Source organism: Callorhinchus milii, unplaced genomic scaffold (assembly GCF_018977255.1).
Source record: "Callorhinchus milii isolate IMCB2004 unplaced genomic scaffold, IMCB_Cmil_1.0 Scaffold3, whole genome shotgun sequence".
Taxonomy (NCBI): Eukaryota; Metazoa; Chordata; class Chondrichthyes; order Chimaeriformes; family Callorhinchidae; genus Callorhinchus; species Callorhinchus milii.
Genome location: NW_024704744.1, coordinates 75034402 through 75052148, shown reverse-complemented (window position 1 = coordinate 75052148; position 17747 = coordinate 75034402). Strand labels below are relative to the sequence as shown.

General features: G+C 58.6%; 1 protein-coding gene across 2 annotated transcripts; it reads right to left on the bottom strand.

The window, feature by feature from the left end:
• Window positions 1-967: 967 nt before the first annotated feature.
• On the bottom strand, window positions 968-8510 carry ypel5 (yippee-like 5). Of its 2 annotated transcripts, NM_001292443.1 has the most exon segments (4): window positions 970-2097; window positions 2741-2901; window positions 7153-7243; window positions 8405-8510. In NM_001292443.1, coding segments are annotated over 2 exon segments (366 nt in total). In that variant the 5' UTR covers window positions 2882-2901; window positions 7153-7243; window positions 8405-8510; the 3' UTR covers window positions 970-1872.
• Window positions 8511-17747: the final 9237 nt, after the last annotated feature.

Below are 17747 nucleotides of genomic sequence, written 5' to 3'. Positions count from 1 at the left end.
CACTGAAAGCAGCATCAAACTGAGGTAGACAGTGAACTGTGTAGATTTAACCCTTTCACACAAAATCGTGGATATATCAGGAACCCATATGATCTGAATTCATCTGATGTCCCATATGTAGCCCGGCATCTTGGTTTGCCTCATTTATGATGAACAGCAAGTTAAACATCACCTCTAGGTCGCTTAGCTTCCCCCTGGGAAGTTCTATCCTGCCATAGGTTTGTGTGCCTCCTATTTTTACTTCCTTACATTTGTCTGTACCAAGCTTAATTTGCCAACAATCAACCCATGTGCATACCCTATCAACCTCTCTCTGTAATAATAATCCTTGGGTTTGTTATAGCGTCTTATTGCATCATTGAGACATCTCAAAATGCTTCACAGGATATACTGTAAAGCTCAGTGACTATTTTTGTGGGTGAAACACAGCAGGCAGTTGCACACAGCAATGTTCCAAAAATAGCCATGGAGTGACAATTTTATTTGGGGATCATTTATTATTGAGATTTGGTGCTACAGCTCTGGCAGCATGCACAGAGGGTTGGAGTGACATCATTGTGTTGAAATACTCATCAGTGTACAGGATGTCCACAAAGTCCTGTTACCCCCGTTACAAAACATGAGATTATGGAGGAGCTGAAACAAGCTGTCAGAGATGCATTTGACCTCGTCGCTCCATCCATGTTACGGAAGATGTGGCACCGAGCATGGCAACGGATCATTATCTGCCATGAAAGTATATGGCGTTCACATACACCCATCCTCTGGATATCTAAGTACAGTTAAACACTTGTACTGAATACAATGAAGTACTTCGAAATACAATTATCATCATTCTTCCACGTGTTTCAGTTGTTGGTCAGCTGTAGCGTGTGTAGAAAAACACACCAGGACTTTGTGGACACTGTGTACAAAGGTGCTTGAGCTCACTGAGATTGGGAAAGACTGCAACAGCATGACTCCACACTTGACTAATGTCCTTTTTATTATCACTACATGTAAGTTACATCTGATACACACTCCGCGAGGAGAAAGCCCCCACAGATGATCAGCGAGAGCAGGGCGAGAGAGGTACAAGAGAGAGGTGAGCGGGGGCACGGGCTGAGCTGTAGGTAGACTTGCTTGGGGTTGGCACAAGCCAAAAACCAACCCAGGGTCTCAGCCAAATCACACATCAGAAAGCTGGAGATGGGGAAAGCTATTGCTGATGTTGGCGCTGCTCATTGTGGGTGGGAGAGAGAAGCCTCGACCAAGCACACAGAGTTGGAAAGCGCATCACAGATGAAAAATCACTCTCCAGGTCCTATCCAGCCCAAATATCTGGGCATCTCGCCCTCACTCCCAATGTCTCCTATCAATAACAACAAACAAAGTGCATACCAACTTCTGGGGAGAGAGAGAGAGAAAAAAAAAAGAGCTGGTACAGGCAAGAAATCACTTAAAAATTTAAATTAAAACACACCTTGGCATCTCAGAGCCATTTCCTGAACTCAATAACTACTCGCGGACCCCGAAGGGATCCTTTGTCTCAGGCTCGGTGCCGCCACCACCCGCTGGATCATCGGGAGCTGGGGCCGAGGCAGTGTGAAACTGCACGGTGTTGGAGCTGGATGGAAAGAGAAAGCGAGCTAGCATGCTGCTGTACTACCGACCCACAGATTGCGCGCCCGTTCACAAGAGCAAGCAGTTCTAACTTCCCACTACCGCTCAATCCCCACCCAATCAATGCAGAGGCCACGATCACGCAAAGACATTTTTTTTTTTTGTTTCGTTTTTCTCTTTTAAATAGAAATGCTTTTTTCAGCGACGGAAAGAAAAGCGAGGGAAGGAGGGGAAATGAAGGGGTTTGGTTTGGGCTGGGTCATTGAACGTTCAAGAATTGTCAGAAGGTACGTGCTCTTCGAACCCCTCGCTCTCCCGCACCAGTGCACGCTCCAAGATCACGCGGCCCTCTTTGTACCGTTGGCTGTCCTCGGTGGCAAACTCGTAAATCCAGCCCAGTTTGCTGTTGCAGTTCTTGCAGCTGACATCCCGCACCATGTGTCGCCCAGTCAACATGACCCGGTCCTGGACCTCACTGTACTGCAGATTCACCACCTGTGGGGGCAGACGCGCACATACAACAGCCCACTTAGCATCATAATAATGATACTTACATTTGATATAGCACCTTATCAAATCATTGAGGTGTCTCAAAGCCCTTCACGTGACTGTATTTTGTGGGCGAAATGCGGTAATCAATTGCACACAGCAGTGTTCCACAAATGGTCGTGGATTGAGTATTTTTTTTTCTTTCTTTTTCTAAAAAAAGGTATTATTATCCCCAGATAGGAATCTGCCAATTGACTAACAACCAGGTTCCTACTTACTGCTAGGTAAATAGAGGCGTGTGGAGTAAGGAAACTTGTCTAAGGTTTCACCCTGCCTGGGAATCGAACCCAGATCCTCTTGCTCACGCGAGGCATGTGCACTAACCACTACACTAGAAAACTCCACAAATCATGACATCTCAACCCCCCCCCCCCCCCCAAGCACTGTGTCTCTCCCATCTTCACAGGGAATCATGTCTCTCTTTCTCCCCATCCCCTGGGACATCACATCTCCCTCTCTCTTTTCCCCTTCTCCCTCCGGGGCATCGTGTTTCCCTCTCTCCCTCCCTCCCTCAGGACATCATGTCCGCGGTTCTCCTCCCCTAGACAGGACAAGCACTTCCCCCTCGAGCAGAAGGCCCAGCCCTCACCTTGTTGAAGAGGAAGGCCCTGCCAGTGGCCCCAGTGAAGCGAGTGGAAATGAGCTCAGAGCGGTTGGTCAGGATGGTGTCACAGTTGGCGCAGGAGAAGAGTCGAGTGCCTCCGATGTGGTCCAGGAAGATTCGGCCCATGGTCACTGCTCAACAATCTGCTGAGGGGTTGGGCACATTCCAGATGTTCATTACAGTCTGAACCACCAGGACCTCACACCAAGGTGTGGAGTACTGACAGAGTTTGACCAGTTGACACCACACACCCTCCCATTGCACTGTCCAGCTGATGTCCACCCTACCCAACCCTGTATAGTCAGCCCTCAGACAGACACACACACACACTCAGCCCCCCCGCCCGCCCAGACACACACTCAGCCCCCCCGCCCGCCCGCCCAGACACACACTCAGCCCCCCCGCCCGCCCGCCCAGACACACACACAGCCCCCCGCCCGCCCGCCCAGACACACACACACACAGCCCCCCGCCCGCCCGCCCAGACACACACACAGCCCCCCCCGCCCGCCCGCCCAGACACACACACACACAGCCGCCCGCCCGCCCGCCCAGACACACACACAGCCCCCCCGCCCGCCCAGACACACACTCAGCCCCCCCGCCCGCCCAGACACACACTCAGCCCCCCCGCCCGCCCGCCCAGACACACACACACACAGCCCCCCCGCCCCGCCCGCCCAGACACACACTCAGCCCCCCGCCCGCCCAGACACACACACACACACAGCCCCCCCCGCACGCGCACACACACACACAGCCCCCCCCCCACACACACAGCCCCCAGACACACACAGCCCCCAGACACACACAGCCCCCCAGACACACACACAGCCCCCAGACACACACACAGCCCCCAGACACACACACAGCCCCCAGACACACACACACACAGCCCCCAGACACACACACACAGGCCCCAGACACACACACACAGGCCCCAGACACACACACAGCCCCCAGACACACACACACACAGCCCCAGACACACACACACACAGCCCCAGACACACACACAGGCCCCAGACACACACACACAGGCCCCAGACACACACACACAGCCCCCAGACACACACAGCCCCAGACCACACACACAGCCCCCCCCACACACACAGCCCCCAGACACACACACAGCCCCCAGACACACACACAGCCCCCAGACACACACACAGCCCCCAGACACACACACACAGCCCCCAGACACACACAGCCCCCAGACACACACACACAGCCCCCAGACACACACACACAGCCCCCAGACACACACACACAGCCCCAGACACACACACACAGCCCCAGACACACACACAGCCCCCAGACACACACACAGGCCCCACACACACACACAGGCCTCAGACACACACACACAGGCCTCAGACACACACACACAGGCCCCAGACACACACACACAGCCCCCCCAGACACACACAGCCCCCAGACACACACACACAGGCCTCAGACACACACACACAGCCCCCACACACACACAGCCCCCAGACACACACACAGCCCCCAGACACACACACAGCCCCCAGACACACACACACAGCCCCCAGACACACACACACAGGCCCCAGACACACACACACAGGCCCCAGACACACACACACACAGCCCCCAGACACACACACACAGCCCCCAGACACACACACAGCCCCAGACACACACACACAGGCCCCAGACACACACACACAGCCCCCAGACACACACACAGCCCCCAGACACACACACAGGCCCCAGACACACACACAGCCCCCAGACACACACACAGCCCCCAGACACACACACACAGCCCCAGACACACACACACAGGCCCCAGACACACACACACAGGCCCCAGACACACACACACACAGCCCCCAGACACACACACACAGCCCCCAGACACACACAGCCCCCCCCCCCAGACACACACAGCCCCCAGACACACACACAGCCCCCAGACACACACACACAGCCCCCAGACACACACAGCCCCCCCCCCCAGACACACACAGCCCCCAGACACACACACACAGCCCCCAGACACACACACACAGCCCCCAGACACACACACACAGGCCCCAGACACACACACAGCCCCCACACACACACACAGGCCCCAGACACACACACAGGCCCCAGACACACACACAGCCCCCAGACACACACACAGCCCCCAGACACACACACACAGCCCCCAGACACACACACAGCCCCCAGACACACACACACAGCCCCAGACACACACACACAGGCCCCAGACACACACACACAGGCCCCAGACACACACACACACAGCCCCCAGACACACACACAGCCCCCAGACACACACACACAGGCCTCAGACACACACACACAGCCCCCAGACACACACACACAGCCCCCAGACACACACAGCCCCCCCCAGACACACACAGCCCCCAGACACACACACAGCCCCCAGACACACACACACAGCCCCCAGACACACACACACACACAGCCCCCAGACACACACACAGCCCCCAGACACACACACACAGCCCCAGACACACACACACACAGCCCCCAGACACACACACACACAGGCCCCAGACACACACACAGCCCCCACACACACACACAGGCCCCAGACACACACACAGCCCCCACACACACACAGCCCCAACACACACACACACAGCCCCAACACACACACACAGCCCCACACACACACACACAGCCCCAACACACACACACAGGCCCCACACACACACACACAGCCCCAGACACACACACACAGCCCCCACACACACACACACAGGCCCCACACACACACACACAGCCCCAGACACACACACACAGCCCCCAGACACACACACACAGGCCCCAGACACACACACACAGGCCCCCCCCACACACACACAGCCCCCAGACACACACACAGCCCCCAGACACACACACACACAGCCCCAGACACACACACACAGCCCCCAGACACACACACACACAGCCCCCAGACACACACACACAGCCCCCAGACACACACACACAGGCCCCAGACACACACACACAGCCCCAGACACACACACACAGGCCCCAGACACACACACAGGCCCCAGACACACACACACAGCCCCAGACACACACACACAGCCCCCAGACACACACACAGCCCCCAGACACACACACACAGCCCCCAGACACACACACACAGCCCCCAGACACACACACAGCCCCCAGACACACACACACAGCCCCCAGACACACACACACACACAGCCCCCAGACACACACACACACAGGCCCCAGACACACACACAGCCCCCAGACACACACACACAGCCCCCCCACACACACACACAGCCCCCAGACACACACACACACACAGGCCCCAGACACACACACAGCCCCCAGACACACACACACAGGCCCCAGACACACACACACAGCCCCCAGACACACACACACAGGCCCCAGACACACACACACCCGCCCAGACACACACAGCCCCCAGACACACACACAGCCCCCAGACACACACACACAGCCCCCAGACACACACACACAGGCCCCAGACAAACACACACCCCCACACACACAGCCCCCAGACACACACACACAGCCCCAGACACACACACACACAGCCCCCAGACACACACACACAGCCCCCAGACACACACACACAGGCCCCAGACACACACACAGCCCCCAGACACACACACACACACAGCCCCCAGACACACACACAGCCCCCAGACACACACACAGCCCCCAGACACACACACAGGCCCCAGACACACACACACAGCCCCCAGACACACACACAGCCCCAGACACACACACACACAGGCCCCAGACACACACACAGCCCCAGACACACACACACACACAGCCCCAGACACACACACAGCCCCCAGACACACACACAGCCCCCAGACACACACACACAGGCCCCAGACACACACACAGCCCCCAGACACACACACACACAGCCCCAGACACACACACACACAGCCCCCAGACACACACACACACACAGGCCCCAGACACACACACACAGCCCCCAGACACACACACAGCCCCCAGACACACACACACACAGCCCCCAGACACACACACACAGCCCCCAGACAGACAGACACAGGCCCCAGACACACACACAGCCCCAGACACACACACACAGCCCCCAGACACACACACACACAGCCCCCAGACACACACACACACAGCCCCCAGACAGACAGACACAGGCCCCAGACACACACACAGCCCCCAGACACACACACACAGCCCCCACACACACACACACAGGCCCCAGACACACACACACAGCCCCAGACACACACACAGCCCCAGACACACACACAGCCCCAGACACACACACAGCCCCCAGACAGACAGACAGACAGACAGACAGACAGACAGACAGACAGACAGTGCTCAGGCTGAGTTACCTGCTGCCGGTGGTTAATAACTGGAGCCGGGGCCGAGTTTTGAGGGTTACAACCGAGGCTGTAGCCGGGGCCTGGCGCTGTGTGTGTGTGTCAGGGGGCGCTGTGGGTCGGGGCTGCACTGTGTGTGTGTGTGTGTGTCGGGGGGCGCTGTGTGTGTGTGTGTGTGTCGGGGCGCTGTGTGTGTCAGGGCGCTGTGGGTCGGGGCTGCACTGTGTGTGTGTGTGTGTCGGGGGGCGCTGTGGGTCGGGCTGCACTGTGTGTGTGTGTGTGTGTCAGGGGGCGCTGTGGGCCGGGCTGCACTGTGTGTGTCAGGGGGCGCTGTGGGTCGGGGCTGCACTGTGTGTGTGTGTGTGTCAGGGGGCGCTGTGGGCCGGGGCTGCACTGTGTGTGTGTGTGTGTCGGGGGGCGCTGTGGGTCGGGGCTGCACTGTGTGTGTGTGTCGGGGCGCTGTGGGTCGGGGCTGCACTGTGTGTGTGTGTGTGTCGGGGCGCTGTGGGTCGGGGCTGCACTGTGTGTGTGTGTGTGTCGGGGCGCTGTGGGTCGGGGCTGCACTGTGTGTGTGTGTCGGGGCGCTGTGGGTCGGGGCTGCACTGTGTGTGTGTGTCGGGGCGCTGTGGGTCGGGGCTGCACTGTGTGTGTGTGTGTGTCGGGGCGCTGTGGGTCGGGGCGCTGTGGGTCGGGGCTGCACTGTGTGTGTGTGTGTGTCGGGGCGCTGTGGGTCGGGGCTGCACTGTGTGTGTGTGTGTGTGTCAGGGGGCGCTGTGGGCCGGGGCTGCACTGTGTGTGTCAGGGGCGCTGTGGGTCGGGGCTGCACTGTGTGTGTGTGTGTGTCAGGGGCGCTGTGGGCCGGGGCTGCACTGTGTGTGTGTGTGTGTCGGGGGCGCTGTGGGTCGGGGCTGCACTGTGTGTGTGTGTCGGGGCGCTGTGGGTCGGGGCTGCACTGTGTGTGTGTGTGTGTCGGGGCGCTGTGGGTCGGGGCTGCACTGTGTGTGTGTGTGTGTCGGGGCGCTGTGGGTCGGGGCTGCACTGTGTGTGTGTGTGTGTCGGGGCGCTGTGGGTCGGGGCTGCACTGTGTGTGTGTGTCGGGGCGCTGTGGGTCGGGGCTGCACTGTGTGTGTGTGTGGTGTGTGTCGGGGCGCTGTGGGCCGGGGCTGCACTGTGTGTGTGTGTGTGTCGGGGCGCTGTGGGTCGGGGCTGCACTGTGTGTGTGTGTGTGTCGGGGCGCTGTGGGTCGGGGCTGCACTGTGTGTGTGTGTCGGGGCGCTGTGGGTCGGGGCTGCACTGTGTGTGTGTGTGTGTGTGTGTCGGGGCGCTGTGGGCCGGGGCTGCACTGTGTGTGTGTGTGTGTCAGGGGGCGCTGTGGGCCGGGGCTGCACTGTGTGTGTGTGTGTGTCGGGGCGCTGTGGGTCGGGGCTGCACTGTGTGTGTGTGTGTGTCGGGGCGCTGTGGGTCGGGGCTGCACTGTGTGTGTGTGTGTGTGTGTCGGGGCGCTGTGGGTCGGGGCTGCACTGTGATCTGTGTCGCCGCTTCACTTGTTGTTGTTGCACGTGACTCATACGGGACGGAGTTTGAGGTTGAAAAACAGGCGGGGGAGGAGTCTGTATGAGTGACAGGCAGGAGAGGAGTCTGTGAGTGACAGGTGGGGGAGGAGTCTATGAGTGACAGTCGTGGGGAGCCTGTATGAGTGACAGGGGGGAGAGGAGTCTGTATGAGTGACAGGTCTGGGGTGGAGCCTGTATGAGTGACAGGGGGGAGAGGAGTCTATGACAGGCAGGAGAGGAGTCTGTATGAGTGACAGGCGGGAGAGGAGTCTGTATGAGTGACAGGCGGGGGAGGAGTCTGTATGACTGACAGGAAGGGGAGGAGTCTGCATGAGTGACAGGCGGGAGAGGAGTCTGTATGAGTGACAGGTGGGGGAGGAGTCTGTATGAGTGACAGGCGGGAGAGGAGTCTGTGTGAGTGACAGGTGGGGAGGAGTCTGTATGAGTGACAGGCGGAGGAGGAGTCTGTATGAGTGACAGGCAGGAGAGGAGTCTATGAGTGACAGGCAGGGGAGGAGTCTGTATGAGTGACAGGCGGGAGAGGAGTCTGTATGAGTGACAGGTGGGGGGTGGAGCCTGTATGAGTGACAGGGGGGAGAGAGTCTATGACAGGCTGGGGGAGGACTCTACGAGTGACAGGCGGTAGAGGAGTCTGTATGAGTGACAGGCGGGGAGGAGTCTGTATGAGTGGCAGGCGGGGAGGAGTCTGTATGAGTGGCAGGCGGGGGAGGAGTCTGTATGACTGACAGGAAGGGGAGGAGTCTGCATGAGTGACAGGCGGGAGAGGAGTCTGTATGAGTGACAGGCGGGAGAGGAGTCTGTATGAGTGACAGGCGGGGGAGGAGTCTGTATGAGTGACAGGCGGGGGGGTGGAGCCTGCATGAGTGACAGGCGGGGGGGTGGAGCATGTATGAGTGACAGGCGGGAGAGGAGTCTGTATGAGTGACAGGGGGGGGGGTGGAGCATGTATGAGTGACAGGCGGGAGAGGCGTCTGTATGAGTGACAGGGGGGGGGTGGAGACTGTATGAGTGACAGGCGGGGGAGGAATCTATATGAATGACAGACAGGGGCGGAGTCTGTATGAATGACAGGCGGGAGAGGAGTCTGTATGAGTGACAGTCGTGGGGAGTCTGTATGAGTGACAGGCGGGGGAGGAGTCTGTATGATTGACAGGCAGGGGAGGAGTCTGTATGAGTGACAGTCGGGGGGGTGGAGCATGTATGAGTGACAGGCGGGAGAGGAGTCTGTATGAGTGACAGGCGGGGGGTGGAGCATGTATGAGTGACAGGCGGGAGAGGAGTCTGTATGAGTGACAGGCGGGGGGGAGGAGCATGTATGACTGACAGGCGGGAGAGGAGTCTGTATGAGTGACAGGCAGGAGATGAGTCTGCATGAGTGACAGGCGGGCGAGGAGTCTGTATGAGTGACAGGCGGGAGAGGAGTCTGTATGAGTGACAGGTGGGGGAGGAGTCTGTATGAGTGACAGGCAGGAGATGAGTCTGTATGAGTGACAGGCGGGGGGTGGAGCCTGTATTAGTGACAGGCAGGAGAGGAGTCTGTATGAGTGACAGGCGGGGGGTGGAGCCTGTACGAGTGACAGGCGGGGGAGGTGTCTGTGGGTGAGAGGCGGGGGAGGAGTCTGTATGAGTGACAGTCGTGGGGAGTCTGTATGATTGACAGGCAGGGGAGGAGTCTGTATGAGTGACAGGCGGGAGAGGAGTCTGTATGAGTGACAGGAGAGGGAGGAGTCTTTATGAGTGACAGGCAGGGGAGGAGTCTGTATGAATGACAGGTGGGAGAGCAGTCTGTATGAGTGACAGGTGGGGTGGAGCCTGTATGAGTGACAGGGGGGAGAGGATTCTATGACAGGCGGGAGAGGAGTCTGTATGAGTGACAGGCGGGGTGGTGGAGCCTGTATGAGTGACAGGCGGGGGAGGAGTCTGTATGAGTGACAGGCAGGAGAGGAGTCTGTGAGTGACAGGTGGGGGAGGAGTCTGTATGAGTGACAGGCGGGAGAGGAGTCTGTATGAGTGACAGGCGGGAGAGGAGTCTGTGTGAGTGGCAGGCGGGGGTGGAGTCTGTATGAGTGACAGGCGGAGGAGGAGTCTGTATGAGTGACAGGCAGGAGAGGAGTCTATGAGTGACAGGCGGGGGAGGAGTCTGTATGAGTGACAGGCGGGAGAGGAGTCTGTATGAGTGACAGGTGGGGGGTGGAGCCTGTATGAGTGACAGGGGGGAGAGGAGTCTATGACAGGCAGGAGAGGAGTCTGCATGAGTGACAGGCGGGGGAGGAGTCTGTATGAGTGACAGGCGGTTGAGGAGTCTGTATGAGTGACAGGCGGGAGAGGAGTCTGTATGAGTGACAGGCAGGAGAGGAGTCTGTATGAGTGACAGGCGGGGGAGGAGTCTATGACAGGCAGGAGAGGAGTCTGTATGTGTGATAGGCGGGAGAGGAGTCTGTATGAGTGACAGGTGGGGGGTGGAGCCTGTATGAGTGACAGGGGGGAGAGAGTCTATGACAGGCGGGAGAGGAGTCTGTATGAGTGACAGGCGGGGGAGGAGTCTGTATGAGTGACAGGCGGGGGAGGAGTCTGTATGAGTGACAGGCGGGGGAGGAGTCTATGACAGGCGGGAGAGGAGTCTGTATGAGTGACAAGCGGGGGAGGAGTCTGTATGAGTGACAGGCTGGGGGAGGAGTCTACGAGTGACAGGCGGTAGAGGAGTCTGTATGAGTGACAGGCGGGGAGGAGTCTGTATGAGTGGCAGGCGGGGGAGGAGTCTGTATGACTGACAGGAAGGGGAGGAGTCTGCATGAGTGACAGGCGGGAGAGGAGTCTGTATGAGTGACAGGCGGGAGAGGAGTCTGTATGAGTGACAGGCGGGGGAGGAGTCTGTATGAGTGACAGGCGGGGGGTGGAGCCTGCATGAGTGACAGGCGGGGGGTGGAGCATGTATGAGTGACAGGCGGGAGAGGAGTCTGTATGAGTGACAGGGGGGGGGTGGAGCATGTATGAGTGACAGGCGGGAGAGGAGTCTGTATGAGTGACGGGGGGGGGTGGAGACTGTATGAGTGACAGGTGGGAGAGGAGTCTGTATGAGTGACAGGGGGGGGGTGGAGCATGTATGAGTGACAGGCGGGGGAGGAATCTATATGAATGACAGGCAGGGGCGGAGTCTGTATGAATGACAGGCGGGAGAGGAGTCTGTATGAGTGACAGTCGTGGGGAGTCTGTATGAGTGACAGGCGGGGAGGAGTCTGTATGATTGACAGGCGGGGGAGGAGTCTGTATGAGTGACAGGCAGGAGAGGAGTCTGTATGAGTGACAGGCGGGGGGGTGGAGCATGTATGAGTGACAGGCGGGAGAGGAGTCTGTATGAGTGACAGGCGGGGGGGAGGAGTCTGTATGAGTGACAGGCGGGAGAGGAGTCTGTATGAGTGACAGGCGGGGGGGAGGAGTCTGTATGAGTGACAGGCGGGAGAGGAGTCTGTATGAGTGACAGGCAGGAGAGGAGTCTGTGAGTGACAGGTGGGGGAGGAGTCTATGAGTGACAGTCGTGGGGAGCCTGTATGAGTGACAGGGGGGAGAGGAGTCTATGACAGGCAGGAGAGGAGTCTGTATGAGTGACAGGTGGGGGAGGAGTCTGTATGAGTGACAGGCGGGGAGGAGTCTGTATGAGTGACAGGCGGGAGAGGAGTCTGTGTGAGTGACAGGCGGGGGAGGAGTCTGTATGAGTGACAGGCAGGAGAGGAGTCTGTATGAGTGACAGTCGGGGGGTGGAGCATGTATGAGTGACAGGCGGGAGAGGAGTCTGTATGAGTGACAGGCGGGGGGTGGAGCATGTATGAGTGACAGGCGGGAGAGGAGTCTGTATGAGTGACAGGCGGGGGGGAGGAGTCTGTATGAGTGACAGGCGGGAGAGGAGTCTGTATGAGTGACAGGCAGGAGAGGAGTCTGTGAGTGACAGGTGGGGAGGAGTCTATGAGTGACAGTCGTGGGGAGCCTGTATGAGTGACAGGGGGGAGAGGAGTCTATGACAGGCAGGAGAGGAGTCTGTATGAGTGACAGGTGGGGGAGGAGTCTGTATGAGTGACAGGCGGGGAGGAGTCTGTATGAGTGACAGGCGGGAGAGGAGTCTGTGTGAGTGACAGGCGGGGGAGGAGTCTGTATGAGTGACAGGCAGGAGAGGAGTCTGTATGAGTGACAGTCGGGGGGTGGAGCATGTATGAGTGACAGGCGGGAGAGGAGTCTGTATGAGTGACAGGCGGGGGGGTGGAGCATGTATGAGTGACAGGCGGGAGAGGAGTCTGTATGAGTGACAGGCAGGAGAGGAGTCTGTATGAGTGACAGGCTGGGGGAGGAGTCTGTATGAGTGACAGGCGGTTGAGGAGTCTGTATGAGTGACAGGCGGGAGAGGAGTCTGTATGAGTGACAGGCGGGGGAGGAGTCTATATGAGTGACAGGCGGGGGAGGAGTCTATGACAGGCAGGAGAGGAGTCTGTATGAGTGACAGGCGGGGGAGGAGTCTGTATGAGTGACAGGCGGGAGAGGAGTCTGTATGAGTGACAGGCAGGAGAGGAGTCTGTATGAGTGACAGGCGGGGAGGAGTCTGTATGAGTGGCAGGCGGGGAGGAGTCTGTATGAGTGGCAGGCAGGGGAGGAGTCTTTATGAGTGACAGGAAGGGGAGAAGTCTGCATGAGTGACAGGTGGGAGAGGAGTCTGTATGAGTGACAGGCGGGGAGGAGTCTGTATGAGTGGCAGGCGGGGGAGGAGTCTGTATGAGTGACAGGAAGGGGAGAAGTCTGCATGAGTGACAGGTGGGAGAGGAGTCTGTATGAGTGACAGGCGGGGAGGAGTCTGTATGAGTGGCAGGCGGGGGAGGTGTCTGTATGACTGACAGGAAGGGGAGGAGTCTGCATGAGTGACAGGCGGGGGGGTGGAGCATGTATGACTGACAGGCGGGAGAGGAGTCTGTATGAGTGACAGGCAGGAGAGGAGTCTGTACGAGTGACAGGCGGTAGAGGAGTCTGTATGAGTGACAGGTGGGAGAGGAGTCTGTATGAGTGACAGGCGGGGAGGAGTCTGTATGAGTGGCAGGCGGGGGAGGTGTCTGTATGACTGACAGGAAGGGGAGGAGTCTGCATGAGTGACAGGCGGGGGGGTGGAGCATGTATGACTGACAGGCGGGAGAGGAGTCTGTATGAGTGACAGGCAGGAGAGGAGTCTGTACGAGTGACAGGCGGTAGAGGAGTCTGTATGAGTGACAGGCGGGAGAGGAGTCTGTATGAGTGACAGGCGGGGAGGAGTCTGTGTGAGTGGCAGGCGGGGGAGGAGTCTGTATGAGTGGCAGGCGGGGGAGGAGTCTGTATGAGTGACAGGAAGGGGAGAAGTCTGCATGAGTGACAGGTGGGAGAGGAGTCTGTATGAGTGACAGGCGGGGGAGGAGTCTGTATGAGTGACAGGCGGGGAGGAGTCTGTATGAGTGGCAGGCGGGGGAGGAGTCTGTATGACTGACAGGAAGGGGAGGAGTCTGCATGAGTGACAGGTGGGGGGGTGGAGCCTGTATTAGTGACAGGCAGGAGAGGAGTCTGTATGAGTGACAGGCGGGGGGTGGAGCCTGTACGAGTGACAGGCGGGGGAGGTGTCTGTGGGTGAGAGGCGGGGGAGGAGTCTGTATGAGTGACAGTCGTGGGGAGTCTGTATGATTGACAGGCAGGGGAGGAGTCTGTATGAGTGACAGGCGGGAGAGGAGTCTGTATGAGTGACAGGCGGGGGAGGAGTCTTTATGAGTGACAGGCAGGGGAGGAGTCTGTATGAATGACAGGTGGGAGAGCAGTCTGTATGAGTGACAGGTGGGGTGGAGCCTGTATGAGTGACAGGGGGGAGTGGATTCTATGACAGGCAGGAGAGGAGTCTGTATGAGTGACAGGCGGGGGGGTGGAGCCTGTATGAGTGACAGGCGGGGGAGGAGTCTGTATGAGTGACAGGCGGGGGAGGAGTCTTTATGAGTGACAGGCAGGGGAGGAGTCTGTATGAATGACAGGTGGGAGAGCAGTCTGTATGAGTGACAGGTGGGGTGGAGCCTGTATGAGTGACAGGGGGGAGAGGAGTCTATGACAACAACAACAACAGCAACAAGATTCCATTTATAAAGCGCCTTTCACGTCGGGAGGACGTCCCAAGGCGCTGCACAGTTGGGTCATGACCCGAGCAGGGGGGAAATGGTCAGGGTGAGGGGAGGGAAGGGAGGGAGCGAGGAGGGGGGAAATGGTCAGGGTGAGGGGAGGGAAGGGAGGGAGCGAGGAGGGGGTAGAGAGTCGAGAGGGGAGCTGAAGGCACGGTCAAAGAGAAAGGTTTTGAGACCGGCCTTAAAGGAGGAGAGAGAGGAGGCGGCGAAGGCACTGGGGGATGGAGTTCCAGAGCCTCGGGGCTGAGAGGCTGAAGGCCCGACCACCGATGGTAGGGCGGTTGGGGCGGGGAATGTGGAGCAGACCGGAGCCAGAGGAACGGAGGGTACGGGCAGGTAGGTAGGGGGATAGTAGGTTGGAGAGGTAGGAGGGAGCAAGGCCGTGAATGGCCTTGTAGGTGAGGATGAGGATCTTGAATACAATCCTCTGGGGGATGGGGAGCCAGTGGAGGTGAGCGAGGGTGGGAGTGATGTGGTCGCGGTGTCTGGTGCGGGACAGTACCCGAGCTGCAGAGTTCTGAATGACCTGCAGCTTGTGGAGGGAGGTGGCGGGAAGGCCGGCGAGGAGAGAGTTCCCATAGTCCAGCCTTGAGGTGATAAAGGCGTGGACCAGGGTTTCAGCAGCGTGAGGGGTGAGGTAATGCCGTAGTCTGGCGATGTTCCGGAGGTGATGGAAGGCGGTGCCAGTTGTGGTGCGGATGTGAGGGAGAAAGGACAGCTCAGGGTCGAACAAAACCCCGAGGTTCCTGACTGGCTTTAAGAGGTGGAGAGTGCAGCCTTGGATGCTGATGGTGTCAGCGCCTGAGGTGCGGAGGCGCTGACGTGAGCCAATCAGGAGGGCCTCGGTTTTTCGCACGTTGAGCTGAAGAAAGTTGTCTCTCGTCCAGGACTCGATGTCGGACAGGCAGACTGTCAGGACATCGGTGGTCGTGGAGTTGAGAGTAGAGGAGGAAAGGTAGAGTTGGGTGTCATCCGCATACATGTGGAAGTTAACTCCATGTCTGCGGATGATGTCACCACAGGGGGAGCATATAGAGGGTGAGGAGGAGGGGACCGAGGACAGAGCCCTGAGGGATACCACATGAGACAGTACGGGGGGTGGAGGAGAAGCCATTCGTCGAGACAAAATGAAGACGGTGAGAAAGGTACGACCTAAACCATTCAAGGACAGTGCCTTGAAGGTTGAGGTGGGAGGACAAGCGGTGGAGTAGGATTGCGTGGTCGACCGGCAGGAGAGGAGTCTGTATGAGTGACAGGCGGGGGGGTGGAGCCTGTATGAGTGACAGGCGGGGGAGGAGTCTGTATGAGTGACAGGGGGGAGGAGTCTGTATGAGTGACAGGCAGGAGAGGAGTCTGTATGAGTGACAGGTGGGGGATCAGTCTGTATGAGTGACAGGCGGGGGGGTGGAGCCTGTATGAGTGACAGGCGGGGGAGGAGTCTGTATGAGTGACAGGCGGGAGAGGAGTCTGTATGAGTGACAGGCGGGGGAGGAGTCTGTATGAGTGACAGGCAGGAGATTAGTCTGTATGAGTGATAGGCGGGGGGGTGGAGCCTGTATTACCTACCTGTCCGTACCCTCCGTTCCTCTGGCTCCGGTCTGCTCCACGTCCCCGCCCCAACCGCCCTACCATCGGTGGTCGGGCCTTCAGCCTCTCAGCCCCTCGGCTCTGGAACTCCATCCCCCAGTGCCTTCGCCGCTTCCTCCCTTTCCTCCTTCAAGGCCGGTCTCAAAACCTTTCTCTTTGACCGTGTCTTCAGCTCCCCTCTCGACTCTCTACCCCCTCCTCGCTCCCTACCTTCCCTCCCCTCACCCTGACCATTTCCCCCCTCCTCGCTCCCTCCCTTCCCTCCCCTCACCCTGACCATTTCCCCCCTGCTCGCTCCCTCCCTTCCCTCCCCTCACCCTGACCATTTCCCCCCTGCTCGGGTCATGACCCAACTGTGCAGCGCCTTGGGACGTCCTCCCGACGTGAAAGGCGCTTTATAAATGGAATCTTGTTGTTGTTGTTGTTGTATTAGTGACAGGCAGGAGAGGAGTCTGTATGAGTGACAGGCGGGAGAGGAGTCTGTGGGTGACAGGCGGGGGAGGAGTGTGTATGAGTGACAGTCGTGGGGAGTCTGTATGAATGACAGGCAGGGGAGGAGTCTGTATGAGTGACAGGCAGGAGAGGAGTCTGTATGAGTGACAGGCAGGGGAGGAGTCTTTATGAGTGACAGGCAGGGGAGGAGTCTTTATGAGTGACAGGGGGGAGGAGTCTGTATGAGTGACAGGCAGGGGAGGAGTCTTTATGAGTGACAGGCAGGGGAGGAGTCTTTATGAGTGACAGGCGGGAGAGGAGTCTGTATGAGTGACAGGTCTGGGGTGGAGCCTGTATGAGTGACAGGGGGGAGAGGAGTCTATGACAGGCAGGAGAGGAGTCTGTATGAGTGACAGGCGGGAGAGGAGTCTGTATGAGTGACAGGTGGGGAGGAGTCTGTATGAGTGACAGGGGGGGAGGAGTCTGTATGAGTGACAGGCAGGAGAGGAGTCTGTATGAGTGACAGGTGGGGGATCAGTCTGTATGAGTGACAGGCGGGGGGGTGGAGCCTGTATGAGTGACAGGCGGGAGAGGAGTCTGTATGAGTGACAGGCAGGACAGGAGTCTGTATGAGTGACAGGTGGGGAGGAGTCTGTATGAGTGACAGGCAGGAGAGGAGTCTGTATGAGTGACAGGCAGGAGAGGAGTCTGTATGAGTGACAGGCGGGGGAGGAGTCTGTATGAGTGACAGGTGGGGGAGGAGTCTGTATGAGTGACAGCAGGAGAGGAGTCTGTATGTGTGACAGGCGGCGGGGTGGAGCCTGTATGAGTGACAGGCAGGAGAGGA

Coding starts and splice junctions, on each gene's coding strand:
- ypel5 (XM_042332672.1), bottom strand. CDS start 2,881: ATGGGCCGAATCTTCCTGGACCACATCGGAGGCACTCGACTCTTCTCC. Junction 2,098..2,740: donor GGGCCTTCCTCTTCAACAAG/GTGAGGGCTGGG, acceptor CTGCCCCCACAG/GTGGTGAATCTGCAGTACAG.